Source organism: Rhinatrema bivittatum, chromosome 18 (assembly GCF_901001135.1).
Source record: "Rhinatrema bivittatum chromosome 18, aRhiBiv1.1, whole genome shotgun sequence".
Classification (NCBI taxonomy): Eukaryota; Metazoa; Chordata; class Amphibia; order Gymnophiona; family Rhinatrematidae; genus Rhinatrema; species Rhinatrema bivittatum.
In genome coordinates, this window is record NC_042632.1 from 49,377,774 (window position 1) to 49,401,593 (window position 23,820).

Sequence of the window (23,820 nt, forward strand, 5' to 3'; positions counted from 1 at the left end):
ATTGCTGCCTTTGTTGGAGAAAATCATGCAGGGAGTTCCCTGTTCCACAAGTGATTTTAAGCGCCCGCTCGCTCTCTCTCTCTCTCTCTGAATTTTGCACTGTGTAACTGTTTCCCTACAACCAGGAACTGCGCTTTAAAAAATGAAGCCGGACTCTTGCCTTCGACGATCATCTAACTTGGCTAAACACGTTTGAGGTCGCCGATGTGAGAAGAGTACGTGTGTAAAAAAAATATATATATATCCCTCTGTAAATTGTGGATAATAAATAAAAAAAATAAATCTTGCTCGATCAGGATGCGATGGCTTTCACTGCATCTCTCTCTGTAGATGAGAGTGGAAGACTTAGCTGCTTCTCAAGAAAAACAAAAACAAAACAAAACGGACCCCCCTCTCTCATGCCTACTGCCCATGAGTTTTGAAAGAGCATTTCAAGATCTTTGGCGCATCAGTGTTCAATGTTTGACCTTCAGTACACAGTCATGGCCTGTTACAAGGGGTGGGCAAGAAGGAGCACTGCCTCACTGTCCCCCCTTCTGACTCTATGAGCATGAAAGGGAAGGGTACCATTTTGTCCAAAAACTGCACTGCTTTCGGCCTGTTCCTCAGGGCTCCGGCTATTACGTGACAAGCCAGTTCTTTAAAGCAGAGATCACAAGGGAGGAATGACTGCAAGATGCAGCAAGTGAATTGCTAATTCGTTATGAAATTACATACAGGTCTCTAGCTGGCAAAATTCAACAGTGTGCAAAAAATTATGCACTAGAGTAAATCTTCATAGAACAGGGCCAGACAACCCCCGGTCCTGTCTAGTTACAATTCATGTTGAACGTAGATAGTATTTTGTCATTTTTGGTGGCTCGGGCCTCGGAGAACACACAAGGGTGGATTCCTTAGATTGTAGCAGGTAAGCTTCTTCACCTTCTGTGAAATGCTTCGGTTGGAACACGTGCATGCGTGGCAACATAATATAAAACCACACTGCAAGGAGGTAATGGTTTTTGGTTTGGTTTGGGTTTTTTTTAAAGTGTCCTCAGCTCCAGATCTTACATCCATGAAGGCTTCTGGAAATTCCCACCTTCAGCTTAAGAAAGCAAAGCCGTGATATGAATACCCGAGACAGAGCTCCTACCTCCAATCCAGTGCTAATAATTATTTGCACGCAATTTTATCAATCTAACAATATTCTACCAAGATCCATGCTACGCAGGTGTAAATGAATGCGACGCAGCCATGACATTTCACTTCAAAGGCCTAGATTGATTCATCAGAAAATCTAGGCTACCCCTTGCTGCGGTAGGCGACAGATCTCAGCTCAACCTCCAAAGCTTTTATCGAGCAAGAGAACAATTTTGCACAGTCCTTGGCAGCTCTGAGCTCTGGGAACCTTTAAGGGGAAGAGTGAGGATGCCAAAGAACACAAAATAACTGGTGGGGGGAAAGAGAGGAAAAAAAAAACGGAGAATCATCAATAGATAAGGTCACAGTTAATATCTGATCTTATGAATGCAAAATCAGCAGGACCCTTAGCCAGGGCTCTCTTCTCCCCATCTAACCATGATCAAAGAAAAAAGCCTCCTATAGTCTCAAAGTCATGTTTATAGAGGGCCCTCACCCAGTCAGCATTTTTTAGCACCAGAAAGTACAAAGTGACATAGTAAATGATCAATCCAGTCTGCGGAGCAGAGATTCATCCACTTTGGGTAGATGCTTCGATAAAATTTCCATATGCAGTTCAGCACCAACTCTGCCCTCCCCCATGTCTTTTACCTGACCTCTCAATCCTCTGCCTACCATTGTCCTTCCCAAGCACCCCCAAAATCTGCCAGAGTGATCTCTAATCTCCAAATTAAAAAACACCAGGTGATACCTAACAAAAAAAAAAAAAGTAATTTATTATACACTGTTAATACACAGAATCTCCAAACACTTCAAAAGAGCTTTAAAAAACAAAACAAAACAGCAGACAAAATGAACCCTACAGATCATTTCTTGGCAGTATTTCAAAATCAGGACATCTCTTTGCTTTGGCAGAGCACACATGATGCAAAGGATGTCTTGTTAGCAAGAATTTCCAATGCCCATAGCGACCACAAGCTTCAGTGACCTCATGTAAAAGTTGCACATCAAACCCATTGCTCTGTCTTCACTAGGTGGCAATTTAGGAAAACGCAAAGTGGCTTCAACACACAAAATGAATTGCAACATGCAGCATGAATGCAAAGCAGTGCCCGACAGGGAATCCTCTTTTATTTAAAGTAAAACTGCCTCTGCTTGTAGAACAATTCAGGTTTGCTACACACTTATGTGGATGGCCCTTATTTATGTCCCAAAAACAAACCCTTCCAAAGGGACCCTCAACTGGTGATCAGGGAATCTGCCTACAAGACATCACGGAGGAAAACTGAGTAACCGCAAATCTGAGTAATCTGCAGTAAAAGACATTGCTGCTTTAATTCAGAAATACAAAGCTGAAACCAAACAAACTGATTTTTCTAATTGGAAGTGCGTTTTGCGATTCTGATCCAATCCAAATCCACCCTGCACTTCTGTCTTCACTGATCTGCGAGGTCTCAAAAGCTTCTTATATAACCTAGAAAAAGGCTCCCACTTGCCACAGGACTGATACAATTAAGTTGGACTACAATAACACAATCAGCCAATTACTCTGTTGATATGTTTCCATTCTTTGTTTCTTAGTCTTGCTATTCCATTCCATCTTCAATAAATAATTTCCACTGCCGGCAAGAAGTCTACCACAATTGACATGACGACAATAGATTTAAACGGGGCAAAAGATGGCAGACTTGCTGCTTGTTGATGGTTAGGAGAAGTCAAATCTTTCTAGATATCCAAATTTCAAAGAATGCTCATCATTCTAAAAAAGAATGTCAACATCCCAATTTCTGAAAGAAAAAAAAAAAAGAAGATCATGTCCTGGAAGTCACTTTTAACCATCTAATTTCCGGAAGCCTTTAAATATAATTAATCAACTGAGGTCTATGGCATTGCACCAGGAATAAATTTGGGTAGACTGGATGAGCCTTATCTGCCATCATATTGTACGTTGTTAATCTTCCAAAAGGACTTACCTGATGGCAGGCCGTAGAAACTATCTTGTCCACATGAGCATGATGAGGTACACTACCCTCAATACTAAACATTCTTCTCAAATACCACCTGGAATCCACTTTACTGACATCACCCTACTGCTGCTCCCTTTCCTAACTCTCCGCCCCCGCTCGCTCTCTGACTTCATTTCCTCAGACACCTAGACAAGAAACAGTGGAGTTCCGCACGTTGCAGACAATCCGGAATGCACGGAAACCAGGGTCAAGGGTGATGCCACCACTCTCTCCTCTACAAGAGGAAGGATGTGGGCAAAGGACCCAGTAACACAGGACACTGCCCAAGATGGAGGCTCTGATGAAACTCTGGGGAGTACCAGTTTGTGTTTATGAACCACAGAGTAAGGAAGTTTGTATGACTGTGCAGATGGGTTTCCCTGGGCGGCCCCTGCCATGCTCCCCCCTGCCATACTTTCAAATGGTAAATTAAAATGACTGCAACTAAATCGCTGTAATGGAAATTGCTAGTGAAGATTTACCCGTGGATTGCTTAAGCCACATCTGCCAGGCCTTGGGGATTTTTATGCATGCTCCAAAAACCAATTCAGCTTCCCTTAAAAGAGAAGGAAGCCTAAGCCTGAGAAGCAGGCTCTCTTTCTTGTAGGCTTCGGTTTCTGCAGAGATGGACAATCCTCTGTGCTCATGGCAGAACATTTATCTCAAGCTTTAAGAGTGCTACGGACTGTCTCAACAATATGCAAAGTATGGCATGGCAGTTACAAATCTTGCTGGGCAGACTGGATGGATGCTGCCATTTACTGTGTTATGGTTACGTAAAAATGTAACAAACGGTGTTGGTAGGACCCAGCGATAGGGCACTGCACTTTTTCACTGCCTCAGATACCTGGTTTTTTTTGGGCGTTTCTCTTCTCCCTACTGTTTGTTCTAGCTCAGAGATCAACTTGGGAACAGGGGTCTCATCTTCCAATATCTAGAACATCTGGTAATCTGAGAGGTTCTTCCACCTTCAGATCCCGCAACTCTGGAAACAAGAGGATGTCTTGGCCAAGAAGATTACACCATTCTTAGGTCTGCTTTGCAAGAAAAAACACACACATACGCTTGTGAATGCTTTTATTTTTTCAAATAGCACACCTGTAGCTTAGCTACTTACCTCCTGAGGCCTATGTCTATAGTGATCTGTGCTCACTGTGACATGTGCAGGTTTATGTTCAGGATCAGCACAAAACTGCAATCTGACTTGTATCACAGTAAGACCAACAAAGTTCTCATATTAAATTCTGGCCCATGGAACTTTCTCTAGGTTAGACACTACGAGTTCCCCCAGGTCTGTAAGCTAAGACCAGGAGAGACCACATCCAGCGTGCTGCAGCAACACACATCTGACCGGATAGAGGAGATTCTACCCTCTGGTAACCTCACTCTTAAATTAGCTAGACCCTGTAACGGATCTAAATAAATTTTTGTCCCCTAGCAGTCTGACAGGGAGTACTGCCGAACCTCAGAGGCTGTAATGTGAACATTTTGGGATTGTTGGGAGTTTTCTGGGGGTTAGAGAGAAGGGAGACGAGATCAGAAATAGCACTGCAGGGTAGCTTCTGCTGCAAACATTTTTCAACCAAGACCAGCAGAAAACCAGGTGGAAGAGACCACTGCATCAGGAGGCAGGACAGGAAGTACCATGATGCAAATTCTAGTCTGAAGCTGCGACTCTCAGTGCCCTAGCCATTTTATCTTCCCCTGCCTCAGCTACCCACAGACTGCGAGCTCTTTGAGGCAAGGATGCATTGCACAGTATCTGAATTCTAATCATGCTCTATACCCCCTAAAGCATCATTTGGAAAGGCATGGTAGAATTCCAAAATGGTCACAGAAAGTAAACCGTACGACGGGCACATCAATCACATGATATATAAAAAAACGTGTGTTCTTACCACAATCATTTCAGAGGGTTCTAGCACAATGCATTCACAGCCTCTCTTGCCGCCAGACTGCTTGCCGAAACTGAAAAAGAAAAGAAAAGAAACCATACTTTAGCCATCTAAAAAAGACAGACAGGACGCATTGATCTGGCAGTGGGACAAGACAGCAAGCAGGCTCAATACAACATGGAGGAAACCAGAGCTCTAGGGACCAGAACTTGGGTTTCTGTTGCTTAGTTCAAGACAAGCCAGCAAGCTTCTAGTGTTTGGCCTTCGCAGCATGCCGTCTTCTCCTCAGAGCCCATGGGGGAACAAAGAACACAAAAAAAGCCAATTTTCCCAAGGCCACTCATGCTAGGAATCATTTGCAATAGAACCAGTGACTTAGAAAAATAGTAAATAAATAAATAAATAAGAGTCTATGTTTTGTAAGTTTTATGAAAACCACCTACCGTCAACTTTGCACATGCACAAGTGAAGGGGAGACTACAAGGAGGAAGACGACATTACAGGATGAGAGACATCTTGGAGCATGGACAAAGGCAACTGGCAAGGCAACATCACGTGCAGGAGTCTGGTCAGGCAAGACTGTATTGTCAAAGGACCACAGGCAGCACCAGAGATCAAAACCCAGATGAACTCTGGTTAACAAATGAGTTCCAAATTCAAAACCCACCATCTTCAAGAAAAAGTTTGGTTGAACAGGAGCTCTAATAGATAGTGATAGAGGTGGGACAGAGGTGTATAGGCATCTCCCCAGAGTTTTTATCATCTAGTCCCTCCAGACAACTGTTCTTTTTATATATGCAAATTAATGTAAATATTAAAAAATGTACTTCTTCAATTTTGAGTGAGTTTCAAGGTTAGGGAAGAACCTTTTTTGAATAAATTTCATATCAATCTAAAATAAGTTTATCCCATCAGAAACAAATCCATTGTTACACAGAAATAAATTTTTACTACAATCACAATTGTTGGTAATAATATTTTATGCAGTGTCTTTCTGGGGGAGGGGTGTCGGGAAGACCTAATGGTATCCACCTGTTCTTTTCAGATTTCCAGCTCAATCAGAACTGGTCTCTACTCAGGATAAGGGGGTCCCCCCTGAGCATTCATTCTCAACCAGCCATCGGTTTTAAACCCATCTGCCCTTCCAGGCTAGTTTAGTCACTGTAGGGGGCCCCAGGCCACAGATCTTGGACTTCCTCCAGAACCCGGTATGGGTGTAACCCCGAATCTGGCAACTAGGTGTCAGCTGTTGTGCAAAACACACGATTCCCTGTCTCCCAGAGTGGGAGGGGCTGTCAATGACACTGCCTCTACAGCATCCTCAGCCAGGAAAGAGGAGGACAGGCAACCCAGATCTTTCACATGGTGGCGAGCGCTGCCACTGAACTGGCCTTCAGCAATCCTGCTGTACCGTCAACCTCGGCGATCACTAGTTATTTGTTACTTAGCTATATTTATATGCCATCTTTCTGTAAAACGATCAAACTGAAGACTTCTCTACCCTCTTAAGCCCACCAATTTCAACCAAGGTATCTTCATTTTTAAATAAAAATTCGAAGTCTTTTCAACCTAGTCAAAAAGGTTCAAATTTGCAGTTTTCATCATTTGTCTCTTAAATCGTTAGTGAATTAGCACAAGACATCCAATAAATCAATAGCATTTACCAGAGTCTCTTAAAATTTAAAAAAAAAAAAAAAAAAAAAAAGAAGACATGTCAAACAGAACACATTCCATACGGTCTTCCCTACAGAGAGGGAAAGTAGAAGGAAATCCATAGTGAAGAGCATGTGATTAAAACTTCTGTATTCTCAACACCATGCCAAACACAAGATCACCTACTCTTCAATGGGGATTGTCAAGATTTATTTTCCGGACGTGGAATATCCATTCCCGAATCACATTCTATTTGCAGCAACATTTGATGACCAAGAAGACTGGATGGTACATTGCTAAAAGCATGCATAGCACTATTCAGTGTGGCAAATGTCTGCCTCCTTAGCCCTCACGCTGTCAAAGTACTCATTCTTTCCAAAAGGACCTGGGTTTCTTCACTGGCTAATTAATGCAACGAAATTCCAGACTACTCTATGGGTAATGCACACACCATGAATTCTTGCTGAACAAACAACTCATGACTGTCAATCAATAGGGTCAGGTATAGTTACTGTATTGAGTGCGTTATGAGGTGGTTTATTGATTCCACTGTGCAAACACTGCTCCCCTATCACAAATGGAGTTTGAGGACAGCCTCGCTGGTGTAATTCATGTTTTGAACACTACCTTAAGTACTCCCGTTTAATGGAGGTACTGCAAACCAGACTATTTCAGTGAAATACAGAAGGTTAAGAACAAAGTTGTAGCAGTAAAAAGAGTTATTGTCAATGGTAACTTTAAAAAAAAAAAAAAGAAAGAAAAAAGGTTCCACAGGAAAAAAAAATGCTCGGTCCACCCATCTTCCATAGCTCTTATAGGTTTATGCAACATCATCATCATCATCATCATCATCATCAAAGAAATCTACAATAAGTATGGCAGGTATGGTTAAGGTATGAGCAAATAGCAAAAAGTCTTATGACCCATCTAAGATTATTAGCTACAGTTTAAGTAGCTATCAAACGGTAAGCAGCCAATAAATCGTGCCCTGGTGCATGTCCCATGGTGCACTGCTGGGGCACAAGGTCATAAACTGAGTGCTTCAGCACCCAAGAACTGCTCTGCAATCCTCCAAGGTACACAGACACCAAAAGCTTCCAGACGATACTCTCAGACACATCCCACGGCTCCACTTCCACCTACCGCAAAGCGAACCAGTGATCTGGCTTTAACATTGCTTGCAAGGTGAAAGGGGACCTTCCCATAGCTTGTTTTTTTTTTTTGTCTGGTAGAAGAGCAAATTTCACAGGCAGAATACAAATTCAGTCTTACTTCACTCATATATTGCTACCCATGGTAAAAGTCTTCATACCTCCAGTTACTTTACAGATTACACTGGGGGGGTCAGCTATTCTGCTAAGAACTCTTGTAATGCACAGAATGAAAAGGGACACTAGAAATTGTTTAAAATGTGCGACATGTAAATTTTACTTTAAACCTTTTCAACTCTCCTTTGCCTACAGAGCAACATCCTCGGTTTAAAGGCAGATGATTCATCACTGCAGACATAAATCCAATTGTCCTTGCACGCACCAGAATTAGGCTCTAAAAATTGTACGGATGTGCAGCATGCAATCATCCTAGCTACAGTCTTACCTCCCATTCCTACTCAACAGCTTCCATGCAGTCCCAAATACCAGAAATGTGCAGCTAGCCAATTCACTCCAGAGGTGGCTGAGTGAACATTTTTTTGAAGTATTAAGATCCAAAAGGGTTTTTTTTTTTGGAAGCGAGTGGAAGAAGAAGGTGTTTAGATATATACATTCAGGTCAACAAGAACACTTCATGCATCATTCTTGCACAGAGGACACCTGCTCTTCTCTACATCATTTCAAATTGCGTGCGCTCACTAGCAGGCTGGTGCGCCAAGCAGGAGAATTCTCATGATCACCAAAAGGTTTACCTTGTTTGAGCATGCAAATATCAAAAATGCAATGAAAGTCTGATGCAGAAGGTAATGAGTACACCTTTCCAGCCCTACTGAAGGACATTTTATTTTAAATCATGCTTTATCAAGCAGGATAGGCCCCAGTTTTACAAGCATATTTTCCTGTTTTTACTTTGCTGATTTGCAAGGCAAAAATGCGTGCCACTCTTTTCAAAGGTTTCCCTGGCACAGCATCAAAGCTACACTCGTCTCGCAACAGATGACGGGTCTCCGATGGTAATTCAAGGCACCGTACATGAAAGGCTCACATCAGACTGTGATATCTTCCAAAAACACAGATCCCCCTCAAATACAATATGAAGAGATCACCATCAAAAGCACAGAGTCCCTGTGGCATCCAACTGGCATGGGTGCCGCAGGTTTTCTGTGCATCCTTCAGTGGTGCCAGGAAGGATAAGGAATATTTCAGTACTAGATGTTAAACTGGATAAGGTTACAGGATTCTCATGCAGCAAAGCCTTCAGTCAAGGATACAATAAAAATGTTTTAAAGAAAAACACAATCTAACGAAAATAAAGAGAATGTAACTGCTGAGAATATTAACAGGAAACCTTATTTTGGGATAGATTGCCTTGCTCAAGGGCTTGCAGCAGATAGAGAAGGTAGCAAACAACCCACCTGACAATTTCACATCATTATTAAACGCTGTAATAAAGCATTTATGTTCTGGAACAGGCCACGCACAATCTACTCGCACTGGTTAATGCTCAAATAAAGACACCAAATGGGAATAGCTTTACTGTTAGTTATTTTATTTACATTTCATTGTATTCCTGATGCAAAAGAAAATATATATATATATATGTATCTATCTTAGGCATGACAGATTGAAAGTGGTGTTAGCTATTAAAACCTTTTGGTCAAAAGGCATCATGATAACAAGCATAATTTCTTTTTTTTTTATACACAAGCATTCACTTGCAAACAGAAATAGCCAATCACATGGTCATAATCACAAAGGAACTAAAGAAAATAGGAAAATCACATCCAAGGTACCATAAAGGAGGACCCAGAAAGGGAGTAATATAAAAGAAAAATTAATTAATTCACTTTATAGAAAAAAAAAATCTTCCAGTAAGAACACAATGTATATCTACCAAATTAAGATAGAAAGAGAGCCAACCCGTACCAAGATACCCTCCAACAGAGTAGAAAATCCCATATTAATCTTGATTCAGAGCTTGAGAACTAATAAACGATATAAGCTGAATAGGATTCCAGGAAAATTTTTCCTCAGAAAAGTTTTGTTAACAATACATTTTCATGGAAAACGCAAAAGAACCGAGCCCTTAAATCAACAAGCTCTTGTCGCACATCCAGAAAGGCCTTCCTACGAACCTGAGTAGCCCTGGAAAAATCAGGAAAAATTTGTAGTCTGCCACCCAGACATCTTGCAGCTTCTATCCCAGTTTGTGAACCACTGACATGTAGCACAGAGTCAGACCCTGTACATCACAAGACATTAATGCTTTTCTGACCAAGGCTCAGGTTTTTTCGGAATGGTTACGGTGCATAACCCATTAAAGCCAACTGGAGTTACTGTTAAGGTCAGTAGAATATCAAAAGCAAGAAAGTGATTTGGACGCATTTCTGTTGACAGGAAATGTTACAGAAATGCGCCTAAAACAGCAGCTCTACTCGTATGAATATATAAGTGCCGTGCTGGGTCAGACCAAAAGGTCCCCAGACAGCGGCCAATCCGGGCCACAATCGCCCAGGAGATCCCAAAGAGCAGATCACTCCCAAGGATAAGCTTTCTCCCAAGTCTGTCTGGCTAATGATGGTTTATGGACTTTTCTTCCAGGAATGTGACTTTTCTTCCAGGAATGTGACTTTAAACCCGCTATGCTAGATGCCTTGACCACATCTTCCAGTGACAAATTCCGCAGCTTTGAGTGAAAAAACGTCTTTTTATTTGTCTTAAAGCTGCTACCTGTCAAGTTTCATGGAGTGGCTCCTAGTCTTGGTACTATCTGAAAGGGTAAATAACCCATTCCCCTATTTACCTGTGCCATTCTACTCAAGATCTTATAAATCTCTCATATCCTGTCTCTTTTCCAAGCTAAGGATCCCATAAGCTATTTAACTTCTCTTCCTAAGGGAGCTGTTCCATCCCCTTTACCATTTCCGTTGCCCTTCTCCGAATCTTTTCTAGCTCCTCTATCTGCTATGAGAAGGAGCTGCTAGAAGTGTACAAATTACTCAAGTTGCAGTTGCATTATGATATTCTCTCCTTTACTCCCAATTCCTTTTGGGATCATGCCTAACATTCGATTTGCTTATTTGACCACTGCCACACGCTGACCTGAGGATTTCTTCCTGGGCAATGACTCCTAATGCGGACCTAAGCGTTGTGTACCTACAGTTGGGATTATTCTTCCTTATTTGCATCACTTTAGCACTTTTCCACATTAAATTTCATCTGCCATTCACATGCGGGGTTCCCCCGTTTCACAAAGACCCCCTGAAACGCCTCATAATCTGTTCGTGTTTTTTTAATTTTATGCCATCCGCAAATCTGATCACCTTACTCATTGCTCCTTTTCCGGATCATATATGAATGTTAAACAGCACCAGCCCTAGTACAGATCCATGTACCACTTCTCTATTTGGAAAACTCCTGAGCGCGTAATGAGAACCAGAAAAAAAAAAGTTTAACAAAACCCTCATGTTTTCCTCAGTAGCTCTGCATATCTTTAGATTGGTTTTCAGGATACAGGCTGATCTTGAGGGGCTGGTGAGAGCTTTTAAAGGCCACAACAGCTTTAACTTTTAAGCATCTCGAGACAAGACCTTTTAACCCTATGCACTAAACCAGAGGCCTGAAGATGGAGGTACATTGAATCAACTAGATGTATCCATTCCAGGTCTCTCTGTATGATGTAAAGCAAACATCTGGAAAGACCAATTACGTACAGTGCTGACGCTGACTGTGCTTGCTTCAAACAACATTCAGTTTGGCAGCATCCTAAAAGAACGTGCATATTTCCAAACGCATGCTAAAGTGAATGAAACGCAAGCCGCCATCGAGAAAAATAAAGGATCCACCAACATCCAAAAATATTTCCAACTGAAAAAAGCTGGTTAGAGAACGGACGGGTTATAACAGTCGACAAGAAGATGTCATAACTTCAATCAGCGTGCTCAACGCTGTGCAAGAGGACTGCATAAGAGGTCCCTGCCCCAGAGAGCACACAGTCTAAGCTTGAGAACAGGAGCTTAAGTGTTTCTTCCCCCCCCCAGTAAGCAATGGATGAAGGGAGACTTATCGAACCCCCAAAGCTTGAAGCTCTTTTAAGTCTGCGCCCTTTACACTAATGCACACAGTCAACTAACAAGAGGGTTTTATTTCCACGTGCTCCATCGGATTGGGCGTAAACCACAGATCTCTGGGGTAACCACGCAAGACTCTCCTGGGTGCAGTGCTTGCAGATAAAGCTTGCTAAAGAAAGACATGCTAAAGACAAGCATGCTAAAGAAGATTCAGAAGGCACAGCTGTGATCCAGTCTTCGCTAACGGAGAAAGGTTAGGTGATAAACGCGATACAGGCAGCCGATAAACTTACTAAGCTAGCTCTTTGTCACGGCTTTTCTGAACCATTTACCAAGAAAAAGAAATAAAGAGAGCTTGCATTTTTAGAACAAAAAAAAATGAAGCAGCCCTTCAACTCCTGAATTTTTTTTTTTTTTTTTTACTTTTCTTGTTGGATTTTAGGCAAAAGTTGAAAATCTCTCTTTTTGAGCAAGCTTTTGGGAACATGTAAGGCCCCAGGTTTAAATCTGTATTAATGATGATTCCAGAGATTGAGTTTAACATTTTATTTTTGCAGGTTTGGAGATAGAGTTTTTGAGTTTATTATGTTTTTAATATTATTAGTTGGTTTTAATTTTTTAATCTGTATGGGATTTTATGTTTTGTTATATTTTATATTTCTATTATGTATGTATTTTTTGTAATCTGCCTAAGATTTTAGATAGGTGGAATATAAATGTTTTTAAAAAATAAGCTTTTCTTCAATTAGAACAGAGGCTAAAAAAAAGACTGCAGCATTCCTATTATCTAGCACTAATGCAGACATTGCTTTATTTGATGGGCTTATGTTTTCAAAGCATTACATTACGTCACCTACTGTTTAACTAATTTATTAAAATCTTTCAGGCCATCAGTAGATCCAGGGAACCTTCTTAAAATCTAACCACATATATAATAGATTGCCATAAACTGCTGCACTATAAGCCAGGGTGAAAATGTGCTCTTTGCCCCTAGCATGGAGTGCACACGTTCTGTGTTAATGTACACATATTTTATGTCCCAATATTTTCTTGCTACAGCAAAATGCTTTATGTTTGAATTTTATATAAACAGAATCTGAATGTGGGTTTTTCTACCCAATTAACTGCAGACAGCAGCTGTCAAAAAGCAAAACTCTCTGCTATTATCGCCATGCAGTGCCAATTCCGTGGCTAATTACACCTAATTTATTGCTTATGAACTAGGCATGGGAGAACCTCTTTTTACCCACGTCAAATCCAGATTCAATTCTGCACATTTCACTTAAATTTTCTTAGATAACACATCAGCTTTAATCCACTTAAAAAAAAATTTTTTTAACCCACAAAAATTTCCAAATTTACTTTTATTTGCACAGATTTATGTTACTTGGAAGTTTGAAGTATTTGAAAGCTCTTGTAAGTCCACGTATTGGAAGATTTAATCTTCAAATACTCTGAACATAAGTGTGAATCTGACAATACAAACCAGATCTAAAAGATCTGAACATCACAAATTTAAACTATTAAGTCAAATCACAAATGGTTCCAGGTTGCCTGAACAATTGACAGACTGTCCTTGGTTTGACTAGTATTACCCAAAGCAATCTCTTCCACCTGATGGAATGGGGCTCGATTTAACCCATTTGTCCAATCCTGTCATAGACCTAGATCCTCTGCAAAATGTGCTCAGCCATCATCTGACTGTAAAGCCATAACACAAAAAACAATTATATTGGTTGTTCCAGAGCTTACCTGTATATAAAACAACTCAAATAGACCAATATGATCAGGGATTTAAAAAAATATATATAAACACTCAAAGAAAACTACACAACTTGTATTGCAAAATCAGATCTGTAGCATTAGTTCCTAATGACGTTTTTATTCTACTGGAAAAAAAAAAAAAAAGAGAGGGGACCACCCAGAATTTGCATTTTGCAAGGTAATGTAGTCCTCCAGCCAACAGGTGGTGCTGGAGAAGACACAACAGAATGTTGGAGGGGGAAACTTCTTTCTTCCTCTACTGTTGGGCCATCAAGGGCTTACACACAGATCCATAAGCTGTAACACAGCAGCTCAACGGCAGCCATGGCAGGTGAGAGCAGTAATGAAGAAAGACGAGGCAGGGAAAAAAGGGGAAGGAGAGGAACCGCCAAGGGAGAAAGAAAGGAACAGAATGGTGTGATGGGCACAAGGGAGCAAGATGAGGGGCAATCTAGCTGGACAAGCCAGATGGGTCTAATGGTCCTCATCTGCCATCATATTCAATATTTCAAAGCATGGAACAAGAAGGAAGATGACTTAGAGATAATAGTAATGAGAAGGGAAAATAAAGCCAGAACACTAAGCCAGAGTAAAAGGAACAAATGAAGAGACAGTATAAAGAACAAAGATGGCGGCACGTATCCAAGCTGGTGAAGAGTGGAAAAGCCAGAGGCAAAGCAGGATTGGAAAAATGATTCTTAGACCATCTTCTGTCCATTTAAACTTGCTTTGTAAGTTCACCTGCACCCAGCTAGATCCAGAGGAGAGCTCTGCACCAAAAACAAGGTACAAAAGCAGGAGGCAGCCACACACGTCATTCCTAAGTAGGAAAAGAAAAATCTTAGGCAGAGTCACAGGTTAGCAAGTTTGAAAAAGAGCTGGATCAGGAGAATCAAGAGGAAAAAAAAAAAAAAAGCATCGACTTCAGTATCCAGGGTAGATAAATCCATGCCTGCGTAATAGCGCCTTGACTTTGAGGCAGAAATGTCTGGAGAAAGATCTTAAGGCCAGATTCCCCGAACGTACTTGCTCTGAACCAAATTCAAGCGGGACGCTTGCCAGGCCTTTAATCCCCAACCTTCTCTATTCAGAGTAATCAACATTATGGATCCCTAAAGCAATACAAATAAAAGCAGCATGCATCTCTTTCTATCTCCTCACAAAAAGCAAACATGCTGGCACACACTAAATTATACCTCAAGACATAAAAATTAGCAGGTGTACAGATGCATGAAAGGATTATAGGCATAATGATTAGCAGAATAAAGAGTAAGCAGACAGCTAGCAAATTTAATTTCAATCCTATGATACTATGCGACATGCTGACAGAATTCAAATTAACAGAAGGCACTTTGCTTTTCTGATCTTATCATGGTATGTGTGTCTGAACAGATCTTGGCACAGGCTCAAACACTGTCACAGAATCGGAGAAGACATGCCAGCATATTTTTCCACTCACTTTCAAGACAAAAAAAAAAAAAATGCGAGTGGCACTGGGTCATCAAATCGGCTGTTTATGTTCTTGGTTTCGATACAGAAGCAGAGTTTTGTTTTGTCAGGGTAGTCTGTTTTCACGTGCATTATTTTTCTTCTTAATTACATTTTGCGAGGGGGAGGGAATATTTAGGTAAATTGGTGTCTATAAAATTAAATCGACTGAAATTATGACCATTGCATCATAGTCAATAACTTCCAAATTCTTCCAGAAACCACGCAGATCCAACAAACCCTTCCCTATAAACGTGGACGGTAAAATAAGTTACTACATCTGCAAAGCCACAGCCTACCTAGAATAGAGCATTCTCTCGCCCACAATATCTGCTTCATGCAGCTCTCACTAGAGCTGGTACCAGAAATATTTCTCATGCCCTGGCCATCTCTCCCCCTTAGTACATCCAGTTTAGGATCTACCCCCCTCCAGCTAGGGTTTTTCCCTGTCAGCTCAAAGCCTCTTATTTTCCATCTGTGTGACTTGGGCTGCCTGCCTTGATCAGATGGGTATGCTCCACGGGGCAGGGATGGTTTCCCGTGTGTCTGCGCAGCGCTGCGTACACGCGGCATGAGCTGTACAGCTGATGATAAACATCATCTTCCTCAGTTAACACAAGCAGAGCAGTCCCCTTCCCTCTCCCCATCCCAGTGCAATAAATATGAAGAGGGCAGGGAACCACCTTGATATCCTCTAGATCCCTTCGCCAAATGCGCTACTGCCCCGTTCTCTGACTTCTGCCCACCGCCCCTTCAGCAGCCTTCTGAAACTTATCTGTGCAATTTTCTCTTCCATATTTCCCAATTCCTGGGAATTTTTTTTGGGTGGCTAAAGAGAAATCACTGGACCTCAACTTTCCATGAAACGGGAAGGCACTAAATAGGCCGCACTCACTACATGGCATTCTTCAGAGAACCAGCTTTTCTGTTTCTTGGCTCTACTGCGTTTCCCCTTCGGTCTAATTCTTTTTATGCATATATATTTTATTTCTTGCATTTGTAGTCTTTTTTCTTTTTCTCATTTTGGAGGGGGATTCAAGGGGTTGCATCATTAATTACAGACTACACTATCTGCCTTTAAAAACCCCCATTTCCATTCCCCAGAAAAACCACAAACAGGAATGGAGGTGAGAGAAAGAAACAGAAGACCTGTTATACTGCCTTGTCCAAATAAAATCAAAGCGGTTTACAAGGAACTAGCAAAAGTAAAAACAGATAAACTGACAGGTCCCTAAAGGATACACCAGACGGCATTAAGGTAAAGGGAAGTGCCGAATGACCCTTCAATTGGTCTTTAGTCAGGAGTGGTTACAAAGGAGTGGAGACGGGCAGAGGTGGTCCCCTCTTCACAAGGAGGTCTGAGCTGGGTGCTGAGTAAATGAATGGAATCTCTGCTAAAGCAGGGGACGGTGCAGTTTCCGGAATACAAAGGGTTACAAGATTCAAGGCAGCGTGGCCTTAGCAGAAGTAGGTCTTGTCAGACAAATCTCATCAATTTCTTTGACTAGGTGACCAGAGAGTTAAGGCCAGGAGAGGGCGCTAGATGTAGCGCTTGAGGAGGGGGTGGTAGGGACCATAAAGCTGAGTAGTTGGTGGAGATGGGCAGACTGGACGAGCTGAGCTGTAATGGCGTTTCTCTGCCGTCATGTTTCTGTTTGGATTTCGGTAAGGCCTTTGACAGAGTTCCACACAGGCGACTTATACACAGTACGCCCTAGGGATGGGTCCTAAAGCGACCGACTGGATTAGAAACTGGCGGAGTGGGAAATAACAAAAGTGGTGGAGGGGGTGTACGGTGCCACAAGGATCGGTCCTCATTCCGGTTCTGTTTAACATTTTTGTAAGCGATGCTGGGGGAAGGGTTATGGGGAAAGGTTTGCCTTTTTGCAGAAGATACCAAAATCCAAAACAGGGTAGACACCCAGGAAGGTGTGGAAAACATGAGAAGAGATCTAGTGAAGCTTGAGGAATGGAATCTAAGATTTAATGCTAAAAAAAGAAATGCAGGGTCATGCATTTGGGTTGCAAAACCCAAAGGATCAGTACAATATGGGGGTGAATTTTTTTTGGTGCATAGAGCAAGGGCGGGATCTGGGGGGTGATCACATCGGATGAACTTAAGGTGGCCAAAGAGATAAATAAGGCGATGGCAAAAAAACCAGAAGGATGCCTGGGGGTACAGGTCTAAGAACCGCCAGCAGGAAAAGGAAAGCCTTTGGCGAGAGCTCAGTTGCATTACTGTATACAACTCTGGAGATTGCACTTGCAAAAGAGCATAACCAGAGCAGAATCATTCCAGAGCACGACCTCTAAAATGGCCAAAGAGCCTCATAATAAAGTACATAGGGACTGACAAAGACCTATACATGCACACTCTGGAAGGGGAGATAGGACAGAGACAGTTAAATACTTCCGAGAAATAAACCCACAGGAGGCGGGCCTTTCTCTCAACAGAAACGAGGTGAGGGTGAGAGGGGGCAGACTCAGGAGAAACCAAAGGAAATATTTTTTAAGCAGAGGGTGGTGGACGTATGGAACAAGCCTCGCTGTGGATGAGGAAAGGATCGGAATTCAAAGGCGCACGGGACCGGCGCAGAGGATCTTCCGAGGCAGAGGAAGGGACCCCGCAAAGCTGAGCGGCAGATGTGGATGGGACCGCGCGGTCTTTAAATCTGTCGTCATGTCCTGTGCCTTCTGTTTCCTTTTCACGCTCTGAAGCCTGCGCAGAGCTCCGACGAGGACCTGCCCAGCAGCTCCCCCGGTTTACTTACGGTTCATAATGGATAAAGCAAAATATGCTCTAAGACAACGACCTTTAACATGCTCTCACAAATTAAACAAATTAGCAAGGAAAAGGAGAAATGTTAACGGTTGTTTGTGCTGACAAATGAATCATACAAAATTGTTTGGGGTTTTTGTTGGGTTTTTTTTTTTGTTTGCTAGAACTATTTTACAGCTTGCCTTGAAAACCAGCCAACACAGCACCACACTACTGAGAATCCACATCTGATCAGCCATTACTGCGTAACGTGACCTTTACCAATGGCAAACAAACCGTGTTTATTTTATTTTATTTTTACCTAGCAGTTTCCTCCTGCTCAATCAAAAGACTCTTAAGCCTTCAGTCACCCGGGGATTTTTTTTTTTTCCTCCTCATCTCCCTCCCAGCTTAGTTTAGTTTAGTCATGGCAGCGACCGGTCCTCAGCCGGGGTCCACACACCTAGGGCTTCTTCCAGAAACCTGCAAATTCTGGGCCCCACATCTGGCCACTGTAATGACACCACTGCACTAGGGCTGCGACTCTCACCCTCCCCGAGCACCCGCCAGCCCCAGGAAGTGGAAGACCTCAGTCCGGGAAGTGCGCAGCACTTCTGACTTTAGGTCAGCCCTGTATATTTATCTGAATGATTTATAATGCATTTGATCATACAGCACACAACAAGGCCAGTAAACAGGGCTGAAAGAGCAGATATCTGTCACCCCCTGTCTTAAGACGCTTTGCCCCCCATACCATGGGTCATAAAGCAACCTTTTACCACTGCAAAGAGCTGCAAGTGTCTTAAATTCAGTACTAAAACCCCTCATGACAGATTAAAGAGGTTGATCTACAATAATAACAACATGTAGCATATACACCAGATGTATGCATCGCTGTACAGGGACACACAATGGACAGTTCCTACTCCTTGGAGCTTACTGCCTAGTCAAGTCAAGACAGACAGCACACAAACAAAGAAAACGCTTTGAGATAAGACAAGAAGTCCATAAATGATTAAAAGGAGGAGGTTACAGATCCTTGCTTCACCCGAAGACCATGTTCAACCGTGAAAAAAAAAACCCAAAAGTAAGGAGGCAAATAACTTTACAGCAGGTGCATCAGACTGCAGAAACAACAACTAAAAATTTCCAAGGAGCATTAGGGCTGGCTACTGTGTGTGGTTTGCAATAAAGCACAGTGGCGCTGCATTATAGCTCCCATGCTACAATACTTTTGAGTTATCTATATGGATCGGATATTTCTGACATAACTAACACTGTACCTATAGCTCCTGAAGCTGCATGAGACCATATTACTCGGGGATTTCCCCCCCCCCTCATCATAAAACTGCAAGAGACTGACAGTTCTCCCCCCTCCAAAAAAATTGTGTTTATATTGCTATTTTAAAAAAACAAATGTAAGAAAAGCATTTCTCAGAAAGCCACCTGACCGTTAGGAAACTGTTTTCTTCCTGTCTGACAGAACAGACAAATATTTGGCCTGCGGCGAGTTTACACAGGAAGGATAAACTGTTCTAGGCAGACTGTACACCACCACCGTGTGGTCAATGCATGAAGCAGCAGTAACAGAGGCAAAAATCTCCAATCAGCGTGTGCACAAAGCCAATGCCCGGGCAGCTGGATATAGTTTGCACACAGTTTTTAAAAAAATAACAGCAGAAAAAAAAATATTTAGAAGCTTACTGCATCATAAGAAGTGCTGGTCTGAGGCGCACAAAGATTTGTCAGTCTGTCTGAAATGCCTGGCTGAAGGTTTTGTGATATGATAAAGTCTCTCTGACCAAGCCAGTGAGACACCAACAGGACCAGGGCCCCCTCTCTCCATCCCCGGCTCCTGGAAGAAATGTACACAGACACACAAAGATACAAACACACAACACAACATGCACAAATAGCTACTGAAACTAGGATATTAGTGCAACATTTAGACACTCCAAAACTGTGCAAGAGTCCATGTCTCCAGGGATGGAGCCTTATGAAGGAAGGCTCAACAGATTTTATTGACTGATTTAATCTCTTTTTATATACCACCCCCTCTAATTTGTTTTTCAGTGTGTTTTACAATAAAATACATTCATAAATAAAGTACATAACCAACATCAAAACAATAACATACTATAGTCAGTAAAACTTAGGGCTCTTTAGCTTGGATAGTTATGATAGAGATTTATAAAATCATGAGTGGGTTGGAACAGGTTGATAGGGAATGGCTATTTACTCTTTCCAGTAGCACTAGGACTAGGGAACATTCCATGAAACTAACAACTAGCAATTTAAAATGAATATTTTTGGTCAATGCACAATTAAACTATGGAATTTGCTGCCAGGGAACGTGGGAAAGCTAAGTTTGGATATAAAGCGCAGATCCATTAACCATCATGGAATGGGATGTCCTATTTGGGATCTGACAGAGCATCGGAACAGGATGCTAGGCTCAATGGAGCACTGGTCTGACCCAACATGGCAACTGTCACGGTCCAATCGAACTCAAATTGCACAAACGAGTACTTTACACCGAGGAGAAGTTCTTCGTGTTCAGGTACGTAAAATATTTTTCCTGACTGCGTTAATAAAGGCACAGTCCATTAGCAGATGACTGAGCTGTTGGTGCAGTTCTGACTCCCTCTGCAAGGCAGGAGATGGGTTATTTTACTGTAAGCACCTCATGCCTGATGCTATGGCTCATATGTGACATTTTGCATTAAAGATAGATTTTTTTTTTTATTATTACATATCCATTGAATTTCTTTTGTAACAATTGATTATATGATGTTTTATCCTCTGTTTTTTTGTGTGATTTATATAAAAGACAGCTGTTTTTTTCTGAAACAATATTAAAACCATGAATACTATTAATTCCAGCTGACTCTTCCACTCACTTTAAGTGACTACAATTTCCAGTAAAACTCTTTCCTATGGCTTGCAATACAGCACAAGGACAAACTTTAAAAGCTGCAGACAGTGACTGACAATTACACCAGTATCACATGGGCATCTTTATGTGGCTTGAGGTAAACCTGAAGTCCATGTTTTCTGTGTGTACCCTCCACCATGTGTATACACAGCTAATACTGTGTATCAGGAAGCTTTATGATGTTGAATTTTTTTTTTTTATTATACACATTTCTACAGGAAAACAATTTTGCTTGTGGGTAATTCTGTTAAAACACACATACATATTAATAAACAACCCAAAAATTGCTTTTGTGTATTAGAAAATAATTTCATCACCACGGTTTGTTTGTTTTTTTTTTATCAAGAGATCTCAAAGCGTGGTACATCAGAACAGAAATACATAGACGTATGGGACGGTAGCAGATACAGCAGAATATAGTGTATACACACGCACAGGTACATCTGTAATGCAACTAGCGCAGTTATCACTTGGGGTGGATTACTGGAAACCAAAGACATACAAATGATAAGATGTAGATGCTAGCAGGCTAAGTCTATAAGAAATATTACTCCATAGCCACACTGTAAGCATTGTTTGAGGTTCGAAGAGTCGAATATGTCAGAGACGCATAACTTAAGTTGCATCTTGAACTGGGAAGGCAGTTTCAAAAAGGCCCGTGTTTGGTTTTTTTTTTCCTGAAGACTGGCATGTTTGTTGCTGACAGTGAGTTCCATAGTGCTGGAACTACATCAAGAGGTCCTCTCTCTCCCTACTGGTGAGGCACTGGGTTCTTAAGCAGTAGCACCATTCGGCACACACATGGTAATGACGCGGAGAGCAGAAAAAGCATGTTCAGGTGGCGATTTAGGTAGAGTGGATCATAGCCATTTAGGGTTTTAAAGACCAGAACTAAAATTTTAAAAACTTTGCTCGGTGAATAAGTCACCAGTGTAGGGATTTTAAAAAGATAGGTGTGATCTTCAGATCCTTCTGGTATTTAAAATCATGCAATTCCTTCATTCTTAAAATAAAAACCATCTACATTTTGTAAGCAAAATTCAATCCAGCCTTGTAGTATTAATCCCTACCCTACAGTTTCCAGGAGCTGGATTTGCATTTGCAGTAAGTAGCGTCTTCATCCAAAAACATCCCCAATACATTTAACGTTTGGAACCACACATGCAACTGCCTCCGAGCTAGATAATCAAATTACTTTGTCAAAAGTAAACTGAAGTCAGTGATGTGCTGTATCTGCAAATCAACATTTCCGTATTTACCACCACGCACTCTGCCAACACAAGAACATAACAGACACGATTCACAGCAACTTCTTCAAGCCATTCAGCCTACTTCAGTTACTACTTTAATCTCCAAAATCAACTTGCTAAGCATTCTTCTTAGCAAAAAAGGTTAACGGTAACGTCTTGATGTATATATGCACGTGTCTATATCCCTTGAAAGCTCTTGCTACTTATTTTACACGAGAAAACTTTGGAAAGAGTTCAATTCCTCTCTTGCCCCGCCCTTCCCCTTCCCCCTCCCCACCCCCCACCCCCCCAAAAAAAAGCACACCTTTGTTTTCAGGCCTCCCAGTTCTTGTCCTCCTGTGTCCTCTGTCTGCATTTCAGCTTTTTTCAGCTTCTCCTCTGAAATGAACTCATAGCCCTGGAGCTGCCGTCTGGTTAACCCAGAGAAGAGCATGCTCATTTCCTGCTCAGATGACCTCATTACCTAAAGCAGACTGAAGAAACCCCAGGAACCACATGGTTCAAGATAGTAAACTGCCAGCAGCTTCCCACAGCAGAACCTTTACAACCCTCAGATTGCAGCCTGGCAGCTGCCTTTCTATTCTACGCCTACTACAAGGGAAGGTCACAAAGCTCCTGAAAAGAATGCCTAATGTACTTCTGTGTTACTGGTCACAATTACAGGTCAAGGAAGAAAGCAGGCCGTAAACCATCCAGGCATATGATTATAAAGTCCCATCACGTGACCTGCCCCATTCCAGAGGAAAATATGAAACACAATTACTTGCCTTGCAAATTCAGAAAAGTACTGCTCTGACTCCCCCATCTAAAAACACAAAGTACGTAACTCCTGTTTTCAACGAAATGCTTCACTTTAACTCAAAACCACAAGTGTCGTTTTCAGGGTCAGAAACAGCTGCTTCAGATTCTGATCTGTTACACGCCGCTCTGCCATGCAAGAACAGCCTGCGCGCCTACGCAGTGTAGGTGAAAGACCGAGCAATGGCTCAGGGGCTTCCAAATTTAATTCCGTAAAGGCCTAACATGTTACTTCCTGCTCCTGCTGAACGAGCGAACTCAGAACGCTTTTGAGTGTTAAAGACGCTAGGATCGCCACAGGCCAACTTCGAACATCACGCTGGAAAATCTTTACTGGATTCAGTAGGGCAGGCTAAAATATCCCGGTGTGCTTCTGACATAAGCGACTCGCAAACATCAAAGAACCTGTGCCACATTCTTCCTGCAAACTGGTACTGGAAATTCTCAAGAAGGCACCAGAAAAGACGAGTGGTTTCACAAAGACCTTCACGACGGAAGAGAGAGAAGCGAGCGACAAGGGTGCACAAAACCATATCACTAACGAGAACAGAAAAGAAATAATGGAAACAGAATTTTATGGCAGATAAGTAGCACAAGCCCCCCTCCCCCCCAGTCTGCCCAACATATGTAAAAATGTAAACATATTTCAAAACTGACAAATGTATTCCATTCCTGGGCTGTATGTGTTCAAAGCTTGCCCCAGTAGACATGTAGATGAGCAAAAGTAATCATGTCTTGGAGAGAAGGAAAATCAAATTCATTAGTTTTCCACCGGTCCAAAACAGAGCTCCTAGCACCTGCTGGTGCAATGAAGAGAATGTCTCTTGCCTGCGGTTAATCCGTTCTCTCCTCCCACTTAACTGCTTCTTCCATCTACAAAGAGTTAGAGATCATTCAGGCTGTTACTAAAACAAGCACTTTGTTGACGTTAAC

General features: G+C 41.9%; 1 protein-coding gene across 4 annotated transcripts in view; it reads right to left on the reverse strand.

Moving 5' to 3' along the window:
• The window catches only part of LOC115079746 (rap guanine nucleotide exchange factor 6-like), a 401,516-nt gene that overhangs the window by 129,487 nt on the left and 248,209 nt on the right, over nucleotides 1–23,820 (reverse strand). For all 4 annotated transcript variants that reach the window (XM_029583573.1, XM_029583567.1, XM_029583568.1 and 1 more), the window contains one exon: nucleotides 5,024–5,093. In XM_029583573.1, the coding sequence (XP_029439433.1) occupies nucleotides 5,024–5,093 (70 nt within the window). The remainder of the gene's footprint in view (nucleotides 1–5,023; nucleotides 5,094–23,820) is intronic.